Source organism: Condylura cristata, unplaced genomic scaffold (assembly GCF_000260355.1).
Source record: "Condylura cristata isolate star-nosed mole 26May11 unplaced genomic scaffold, ConCri1.0 scaffold00029, whole genome shotgun sequence".
Classification (NCBI taxonomy): Eukaryota; Metazoa; Chordata; class Mammalia; order Eulipotyphla; family Talpidae; genus Condylura; species Condylura cristata.
The window spans coordinates 25,255,060-25,266,025 of NW_004567130.1; the positions used below are offsets into that span (position 1 = coordinate 25,255,060).

The window sequence follows — 10,966 nt, forward strand, 5'->3', positions numbered from 1 at the left end:
TTTAAGAGGATGAAAAACAATAGGCTGCCTTTTTTTTTTATAATAAATTATGGAGGTTTTCATGTTGTGGTCATTTGACATCAGGAAACTCAAATAATTTACTTTCCTGCAAAAATTATAGTTAATTTTAGCAAATTGCCCCACAGTCTTCCCTGTGAAGAATGTTTCTGGACTCTGATCACGGTGAATGAGAGACCAGTGGAAAGCCTTGTGCCGAAGGGTAACTCCCAAGTCTCGAGTGTCCCTACCATGGAGTCCCCGAAAGTTCGGTTCCTGGGACTCTGAAAGACTGACCCTCTGCAAACTTCTCTGGAATTAAGGTTTCTGACATTAGGTAGTGGTGGGGCTCTGGAGACCTTCGCCAGGGAGCAAGGATTTTGGCACCGTATGGAGAGTGGCGCTGACATCACTTGCTCCACAGCTGGCTCGTTTCTGTCGTTTCTGCAACACCCTGAGATCTGAGCCAATGTGCTGTCTTAAAACCATTCTTGGATTCAGAAATGTCTATCTACAGCCATAAATCAGGAGGCAGAATTCCGTGGAAATTCTGGAGGCTTGAAACCTGGGAATGCAGACAAAGAGTGGAGAAAGTGTCCAACTGCCAAAATGAATTTTGCATTCTGTGGAAAACCTCATGTGATGGGCAGAAAGGGCAGCAGAAAAGCTGTGAATGAAGGAGGTCCATGTGGCTGCCGTGGCAGCTGGAGTGTCCGGGACTGCGAAGTAAGTTCCTGTCATTTCATTGACACAGATCTCCTGCAGATATGGGAAGGACTAAACTGTAAACTCGCAGAACACAGACACGACCAGTTGAACTCAGTCGTCAGTGTAGCGACGAAAACAGTATGATATGCTGCAATGTAAAACCCCTTCGGGGGTTATGTGTACAAAAGTTACCTATAGTGGCTGAAATTATATTTAAAATTTGTTGTTTATAAATGAAAATAAGCTATAAGTATAATGTAATTATTTTATCGGTAAACATTTAAATTATAGAGTAAATAAATATACTCCAGGATTACAGGCAATCTTGGTATGGTGTCTCATAAAACTGGAGTTCTGAACTTGTTTTAGGTCTTTTTGTTGAGTTCAACACCTAACCTGTGTCACATGATCTCCTTTGGGTCCCTGGTATCTTTGAAGACAATCAGAGTCAGGCATCCAGGTTGTGGAGGTATTTAGGGTTGTTTTCAATCCTGGCTATTGTGTTAACAGCACCACACTGAAAAATGGGCGTCATGGGGTGTGTTGCCAAAAAACCAAGAGCCTGGCTTTCTCCTGATGGAATAATCAGACAGCATCAGTTACTCAGGGTAGGAGATCAAGGAGGCAGAGAGGATGAAAACTGAGTATGTGCTAATGTCATGTGGGGCTTCAGGGGTGGTGAGTCTGGTATTGTACTGGAAACCATAACCCAGACTCCCACCCACGGCTCCAGTCTAGCACCAAAGTATCCCACTGTGCAGTCTCTGAGATGCAAGTTATATACATCAGCCAACGGGCCCCTGACTGTCCCCGTTACCCCAGGACGATCAAGTTTTCCCAGGATGATCAAGTGTCCTGCTCGTCTTCAAATTGAAAGAAGAATTGTCGGGTGTGGTATACTACATTTTTAGGTCAGATAACTGACTGACCAGACTGTTCTGACCTTCTACTGGAATGCAGAACTGCACGCTACCAACATGGTGGCCAAGCAGGCCGTTTGAGTAAAGCAGACCCACACCTGGTGTTGGGGACTTCCAACTCTTACAGAAACCTCAGTCGCTGAAGGCAGAATTCCAGACCCCTGACTCACTATGCTCTCAGAATAAGAAATATCAAACAAGAAAGCCTTGAAGCTGCTACAAGTAGTTCATTATAAACTACCTCCCCTCTTGCAATCGATGCTCCACACAACTTTCAACAAACCAGAATTTGTCTATTTGTCTAAGTTTTGTCTGTTTTCACATTCACTTTCAGGGATTACAATCCATAATTAACCAGTTATCAGACCTCAAACAGTTTCATAGTATGTCCATTTTTCTACTAATTGACATATACACCATTAAATATAGTCAATGACCAATTACAAATTTTAAAAAAATGGCATGCTTGATTTACTACATGGAATTCAAAGGAATTAAAGTATACACAATAATAAATAATTCATCTTAATTTATTAAGTGAGACAGAATGTAACAGTTCCTTACATAACGTCATTTTGTTCAAATTTAGCAGATTTTTTTCTCATCAATTTTATAACAAAGCAACATTAAATAATTTAATTAATTAAATAAAACAAGGAGAACCTGCTTTCATTAAAATCTGCTTTCAAGAACCTATAGAAAACATTAAATGAGGAGTCACTGAAGGAGACTAAACTATTCCAATTCACGTATTCCTGAAGTTCACTGATTTGTGTTTAAGTCATAAAAATGTTGTTAATGAGTACACTCTAATATATATCTGTATTTCTAGAAAACTTGTTTGATGATTGGTCTGTCACTGCTGATAATAATGTACACACAGGCAATAACCAATTAAGACCAGATTGTAAACACCACAATTAACATGGTTTAAGTGTATTGCCTGTTTCTGACTCTGAAATGTAAACACCAAAGGAAAAATCACATTGTCAGTTTCCTTGGGAGATGTGAGTTGGTCCTCACATCTGTTGCATGGATTAGCAAGTGATGTCAGTCTCTGGAAAACTGTACAATCTATGTTAGAATTAAAGCATAACTTAGAAACATTTACATAAAAATCAATGAGGGTAATATGAAGCAACTTTGACTTAAGGCAAAAGGGGTTTCGCATAAGAACTACCAAAATGGCCTATGACGAAATAAAAAGACAAGTGTGACTTCAAAAATCAGACCTCTGTAGGACAAAATGAAGCCAGTGACCAAATAACCACCCTGACTTTTTTTTCCCATTCCTGCAATGGACAAATATTGCTGAATTCCCACCCTGACACATCTCCACATGGCCTAGCGCGAGACTTTTCCTGGCCTTCAGGAGCTATGTCTGATTGTGTAGCTACAGTAAGGTGGAAGCAGCATAAGCCTCCCAAAACACATTGTTTCCTAGAGTTAACAGAAAGACCATGTAAGTGCCAGCTGCTCTTTAAAAATGAGATACATTCAAATAAGTGAATTATTAAATATTTCTGTATTTACTTATCCTTCACAATGCACAAAATCCAGAGGAGCCAAAGGAAATGACAATGAAAAACCAACCTCTCTGACCTATTCCATAGCCATCATTTGCACTTTTCCAGAAAAAAAAAAACAGTAGTTTCTTGTGAACACTTCCAGAGATAGTCTATGCCCACTAATTTCTGGGTTCAGTAATCACATTGCTCCCGTTTTTACATAAAAAAGAGTGCATTTACACAGTTCTGTTTCTTAATTTTCCTCTTAAAATTTTATCTATCAATGCATAAAATGGATGTCATTTTATTTTAAAAATTTCCAAAATCTGTCATTACAATTACTTATGGTCACTTTCTAATATGGTTAATATCTAGTTCACTCAGCTCTTTCTATTTCACTTTTTATCCTCTTCAGGACTTTCATGGTTAATTTTATGTGTGAGCTTGCATGTAGCTCACCCCCACACACATGTCCAAACACAAAGTATTGCTGCAAAGTATATTGCATTAAATGTATATATTCATTTAGGGAGTACTGACATTTTCAAACATAAAACTTTCATCTTGTGGGTGTGCGCCTTTCATTTTTTTATATCAACATCACACATTTCTTATTAAATTTATTCCATACTGTTTAACATTTTTGTTGCTATTTTACTGGGGACCTTTCCAAATTTGTTTTACAAATGGGACTTTTGTATACATGGGACTTTTTGATTCTGCAGATCAATCTTTTGCCTGTTATTGTTGCTATTAGGGCACAAGGGAAAATTCTCACACTTCCGAGCTCTTCTCAGTCTGGATAAGTAATTAAAACAGTATCACATAGGGAAAGATCAATTTAGTAACACCCAGCAAGAGGATATGTTAGAGGTTCCTCCCCCCCACTTTGGCTTTCAACAATGTTTGAAATAAATTAGAAACAAAGGAATTAGTCTTTCACATTCTATTAGGTATTACCATGTCCAAAGTTTGTTATTTCTTCCTGATAATTCAAATTTCCTTTGGTGCTATCCGATGCTGACAAATATTCATAATTCTCTTATGTATGCAAGAATCTATTTCACCCTCATTCTTTAATTATATTTTCATAGCATATAGTTTTTTACTAACAAGGTCTCTTTTTAGGAAATTAAAGGATTTGTCCCAGTCTTATGTCCAAAAAGAACCTGCCAACTCTATTTACTCTCTAGAGACTCCCAGTGCTTAATTTTATATCTTATTCAGAGTTAACCTATTGGAGGGTTAGTCTCTTAGAAGCTCAGCCAGCAACACCAGGAGTGGAACTTCAGAACTAATATTTTAAACACCATTTCTACACGACTTCTCTCAAGCAAGTTTTAAATAGAATAGTAAGTCAATGTGTTACCTGTATTTCATTATATGTGCAATAGTAGCATGCTTGACGGACAGTAAGATGATATCAGCGTAGACTTTCTTTTGCAAGTACTCTTTACTTTGACTTCTGCAATACAGTTCTCCTGCTCACCAATAAGTTATTGGAAACTGAAATATTGAACAAAATGACTACAATGAAAGAAGCTCCTTAAGTGATGTCCTTTAGGTCAACTTTGGGTGAGATCATATTTTTCTCATCACATTAGAAAAAAACAATGTTTTTTAAAAAAAATAAATAAACATTACTTATTAAATAAAAGTATTTATTAAATAAAAGTTATTAAATAAAAACACTATTTCTGTGAGGTTCTCAGCTTTTAATTCCCTGGTTAATCTTTCTGAGGTTTTTTTTCATGATATATTTGTATTTGTTCTAGCCAAAATAAATAAAGTTAATATTCTTTCTTTTTAAAAATTCCTACTTCCATAAGCACTTTTAACAATCTACTTGATTTCAACTACCACCTTATTGAAGGTAGCTTTTACAAAATTTCCAGAACTAAACCTCTCTTGGGAATTCCTGCTTAATATTTTCTGCCTACTAGAAATCTTCAACTGATTTTCCCACACACATTTATGAGTTCTTCATTCTTTGTTATTCATGAACTTTTCCCTTCTCTCATTTATTTTTTTTTTCGCTAAAGCAAATACACTGACGATCATGTGCTACAATGAATGCTATAGAGTTAGTGTTGGTAGAAAAAAATTCTTGTGTAGTTAAATTTGAGTGGGTGACAGACTATATACTAAGAACCATGTAACTAATACTAGTGACCAGTGCTCTGAAGAAATGAAGTTGACTAACAGAATAAAGACTTGTGGTTCTCCATTTGAGAAGCTTACCAGCAAGGGTTTTCTGTAGCACTGACTGCTGAAGAAACTTCACTGAAGAATTTCCCGTTTTCCCTCTTCCGGTGCGTGGAGCCACTTTCATCAAATAATCTAGTCAAAAAACCATACTGTTTTCTTACATTCAATCTGCTTATTTTTTCTGACACCTAAACATTCAAGAAGTTCTCTTAACTTAACCTCCTTAACTTAAATGTCTTCCCATCACATTCAAGTTTTTATCTCTACTAGTAGTATCTTAAGTTCTATTTCTTAAATGCAAAATCTCTTTAAAGACCTGGTCTCCAAATTTATTTACCTCTACTGTATCTATCACACTGGTAGGTATAGACGAGGTCATGTTATCTCTTTAAAATGATATATTGGTTAAAAATAATTCCATGCTGTTTCTTGAAGAGACTTCCAAGATCTAGCATCATCTCCTGCTATTTCTCCTTCCCACTATTTACTCCATATTCTGTACAGAACTTCATGAGAGGTGACAGACTATTTTGCATCTGTTTCCCATGCTTTTCCCCTCAATTCAATGTCTCCCTACCACTCACTATCCAAGATTGCATTTTAGACAAACTCCCAGTCAATGTCAATGTTGCTGGCACAGAGCTGCCATGAGTAACAAAAGCATTTATGACTTAGCTACTCTTGACAGAAGTTTCTCCCACTGACTCAGAGTTCCTCCCTAAAACTCTGACAACTTTGATATTATTTCTCCTTTATGTTTCATTCCCTCCATCTAATCTGCAACTAATAAGAGAAATGATGTTTCCATCGTGCATTTGAGCACTACATTCCCATTTGAAGATGTCTCTTTTCTTCCTTCAATAACTGAACTCCTTTTATTTCCCCTAGACTTAGTGTTTAGTATTCTCTGAATTGGACATTGCAACGAGTCAACTTTTGTGAGAGTTTGCTTGAATGTTCTAGCAGGGGAGTGCAGGTACTCACACTTGACCTAAGAATGGTCCATCTCTACAGGGAAGGCTGTCTTCTTCAGTGGAGCTCACGGCATTGGGAAGGAGGCACATGGAGCCTTGAGGAAGGCGTTACCCGCCAGAGGCCCTTTCAGTTGAATCGACCCTGGGGCCAGTGGGGTGACAGAAGTCGCAGTCAGATTGCCCTTCCATCCTGAATCAACCTTTTTTTCTTTAAACTTCTCCCTGAAACTTGCTATTAAGTTATTTGAAATACTTTGTTATCTGTCCTTCTTAATCTGTGGTTTTTATAAAAAAATATTAAAATATTAATATATTGATATTCATGAATGGGAAATTCCTGTTCTGTAAAATTGCATAAGAAAAATTTCAACCCTTTTGTAAGTGATTTGAAGTAGTAATTATTTATCTCTAAAAGGAAATATTCATCAAATACTTAACTATTAATATCTGTTAAGTCTGAAATAACAACTTTCAAAAATTTTCAAGTGCAGCTAATTAATTTCTTCCTCTAATGTCCAATGGGATGCTGGGCTTATGCACATAAGAGGCACTTCTTGAATTATTTTATTATTCATTTTATTTTAATATAAATTAACATCCTAGAAAAATTGAAATAGAAACACTAAATACAGTATTGCACATAGCAATCTTTGTTAAATGCCCTATTATTTCATTGAATAATGGCAATATACACATTGGAGGGAGTGGAAAGGGACAGGAAGACTAGAAAACAACAAAAAACCCACAACTGCTTCTTTGCCCTTAAACTACAAACTAAATGTCAAGAGACCATATTTTATATAATCTAAACAAAGTTATAATTCAGAACATTGTTTTTCTTTTTGACTTGCTTTCCATAACTGGTTTGCAATAAGTTCTCCACTTTATCCATAAACATAACCCCCAACAAATATCATAAAAGAATTTTTTTAAAAACCTCTTAATGTTTCACAAAACCATGAGTATCATACGTATCATGAGCTGAGCTCTAAGGAATCAGTGGAGATTTACTTTGCACCCTTTAATAAAATAAAATTCTTTCCTAGGCTCCTCTAGATAATGAATCATTACATACTCATTTTACAGCTTGTAATCACCTGCAATGACACATTAATACAGCCCAAATCATCTCAAAATACCCAGGCAGGTATGTTTAATTACGTTTTCTAGGTAGATGCCAATCCATGCAAAAAACTTATTGTTTGGCCAACTTTTAGTCATGTTTGGTAATTTTATGAGCATCATTGATTTAAATTCCTTCAAAATATTGAGTCATGCTTTCTTTGTGGAGGTAATGCTAACAGTTACCGACAGGAACACTTTGTTTGATTTACCTTAGCTGCAGTTTACCTTTTTTTGTAGAGTCTCAAAGGACACAATGACAAAAGTTCTGATTACACTTAAAAATTAAAATTCTAATCTCTGCCTATAGTAAATGACTCATAGGGAAAGATTCTTTCTGCTTTTGCTATATTTTGTTACTCATCATCTGACTTGAATAAAAAGAAAGACAATCTTCTTTCACAAATAGATAGCCTAAAGAGCAATCCAAGAGTCAGGAAAGCCTTGATTATGACATATAAATGATCGTCAAATTTTAAAATAGAAAATGTGTGTGTAGACATGAGCTGATACAAACAATACACTAGAAACATTTTACCCCTCATTCAGTGACACGGAGCGTAGGTCATCAGTAGAAAGCATTTTGTTGTGATCAGGAATATTGTCACAAAAGTAAATTTTAGGTTAATGCTGAGCATGTTCAGAAAGAATGCAGATGCTGCCTCTGAACATGCTGTTTTGGTCTATCAGTATAACACCATAAACTTTTACAAAAAGAAAAGCTGTCAACTGGTATACTGCTTTTATATTATTACATGAATGCACAGTAAAATTTAACAATCAAGAACTGATTAGAAAACGCAAAGATTATGCAAGAGGTCAAGAAGAAATATTGTCAAATGATGTTGTTTCCTTCCCGCCCTCAGGTCAGCTGAATTGTGTGGAGATGATTGCAATGACTCATTGTTATTCTGCTCACATTGTTCAGGTTTTCATGCTTATCTTTGCTTTCTGGAAATAAATGTACCAGATAAGAAATATAGTTAGAACAATCTTTAAAGGATGTGTAGAGTTTAGAACAGGCCAAATAATATCTTTTCACTTAATCAAGTTTTCTGGGGCAAGGTAAACAGGAAAAACAACGAACAGAATCTATTTTTTATCTCTTAAAATTTTTATCAACAAGTCATCAAATATTTTTGGTAAAAAGTTTTAAAATTTAAGCTTCTTATTGATGTGAAGGAATTCCAACTTATCATTCTCTTTCTCAACACGGACATAAAAATGTGAGCATGAAAACATCTGTTTCACTTCATGTTTAAGGTGATTTAATTTTCTACCCTTACAACAACATGACTGATATTAACTAATAAAAAATCGTAGCTCTTCACTCTAACTTTTATGCTTGCACAAAGAGGCATAAATATAATAAACTGTACTACACTTGTCATTAGAGAAGAATAATTTTGTACTTGGAAATGGAAGGGAAAATGCCTTGAATTGAAGATATAATTTCAACATTTTACTAAATAGGGTTATTTAATCATATGCCAATTTGGATCATTTTAATATCTATTCCGTTTAGATTATATTCAACTAATCTAATTCAAAATGCACCTGCTTAAGACGGTATAACTGGGTAACCCTGGTCACGCAGGGCTAAAGACACAGACCTATAAAGCTAACACCTGCCCAGGAACCATGAGTTTGACCAAGGAGCCAGCCCATATAGCACAGCAGCCCACTCCTAGGCAGTGTTCCCCTCAGCGGATTTCATTAGATCTGCCTGTTCTGCTCCCCACTCTGTCTCTGGTGAACCCTTCACCCTGCCACACCTCTGGCCTGCACCCCAATTCTTGTATGCACAAATAAATTTTTTAAAAATAAAACACATAATTGACTTACTTTGTGGTATCAAATAACAACCTTTCAAAACATTCAGCAAAATATTAATAGCACTTCAAGAGAAGACTCACCATGTTTTTACCATGTCCTTTCTCGCCATGGTATATAACTGGCCATTTTATCTTATTTATGTCTTTACTTATTTTGGCCATTTTATTTTAGAGAAAAAAGAAGACCAGAAAGAACCTTTAGATTTGCTTGTAAAATTCAGCCTACTGACTGAGTGGATAAGCAGCCAACTTCGCAGAGCCATTTAAGGGTAGAAACCAGTTTTCTGGCCTGAGCAAAGAACATCAACATACAGGCATTTCCCACCATGCGTTAGATCCCAATGATGTGGCTCATACTGTAACAACCACTCTGGGTCTAAATCAGCTCTGTGCTGCGGCTGAGACTGTGTCTAATGAATAAATGGAAAGTTTATGCCCCCGAGCCCCTTACTCTCTCAGCAGCTTTATCATCAATGTATTTATTTATTTATTTAATGTTAATTTTACTCGTTAGCTTCAAATGCTAAATACTGAGGTTTTCTCAGTCCTCTGCACCTGACAAATGGCAAGAGGAAGAGGAGATTCGTTCAGTCAAAGGTTTATTATTTATGCAACCTTAATAGAAAGCACACAAAAAAATTGGAGTTTGTGCATATTGTGAAAACAGTGTTTGAAAGTCAAAGATAAGCCATAAGTTAAAAATCAGAAAAGCTAAATACTTACAATTCCAGAGTCATGCCTTGGTTTTATTTTATAAAGTGATTTTCCCTTCTTCTGCCTACATACCTCTTCAGCTTCTTTTACTCTGAGTGGAAAGAAAGCACATTTTCACAAAGACCTAGAAGATCACTGCAATTTATTTCATGGTAGATTTGCTAACAATAACTCAGAGAGAATTTGAATTATAAGAAAAAAAAACTACCACTCATACAGGTTCGTTATCTAACACTGGCTTTAAAAACACACAGAATGTGGCCACTACAGGCTAATTCATCCAGGAATCTTAAGTGGGAATAAAGAGTATTGAACAGAACAGCATACAGACACATTAATATTTTGGTTGATGTGTTTCATTCTCTATTAGTTGAGGTTTATATCCGAGAAAGTGAAGACAGAGCCCTGAGTTTTAGCAGATGATACTGAGATTGGCTTTATAACAGGAACAGAATTGGCATTATCACAAAAACACCAGTGAAACCAATAAATGGCATTATGTAAACAAAAAACCCTCACGTGCTTTACATGTTTTTAGACCCCAAAAACATCATGGTTTTTCCACTATTATATTTATTTTGTTCTTAAAATACATTTTTAGAAAAATCACAGGAAGCCCAAGTTAATACAAGCTGTGTAAAATACTTAATTTTACACAAATACAAATTGAGGCGTCCTTTATGGCAGAGATGACAAAAACTAAAGAAAATGGGTGTCAGAAGCCTTATTCATTCACCTGACAATTATAATGGAACAATAACCCCTGGCCAGGCACTAGGCTTGGGCCAGTTTTATACAAACAAAGTTCACATGGAATAGGACACTCACACACACGGATACGTTACAGTGGGCTGTGCGACGACACCTGGCTGCACAGTGGCCCTGCAGGGCCATGAGCAGGCTCCCGGGGTTGGCACTTAAGGGTTACAGAAATCCTCCTGGAGTCCTCTGGTGGCTCAATGGGCTAGGACACAGCACAG

At 36.2% G+C, this 10,966-nt stretch overlaps 1 protein-coding gene across 1 annotated transcript in view; it reads right to left on the reverse strand.

Annotated features, from left to right (window-relative positions):
* Positions 1-2,139: 2,139 nt before the first annotated feature.
* The window catches only part of FMN2 (formin 2), a 108,923-nt gene continuing 100,096 nt past the window's right edge, over positions 2,140-10,966 (reverse strand). The window contains exons 17-18 of the mRNA XM_012730879.1: positions 9,996-10,077; positions 2,140-8,388 (exon numbers count right to left, since the gene is read on the reverse strand). Coding sequence (XP_012586333.1) covers positions 8,362-8,388; positions 9,996-10,077 — 109 coding nt within the window. The 3' untranslated portion in view covers positions 2,140-8,361. The remainder of the gene's footprint in view (positions 8,389-9,995; positions 10,078-10,966) is intronic.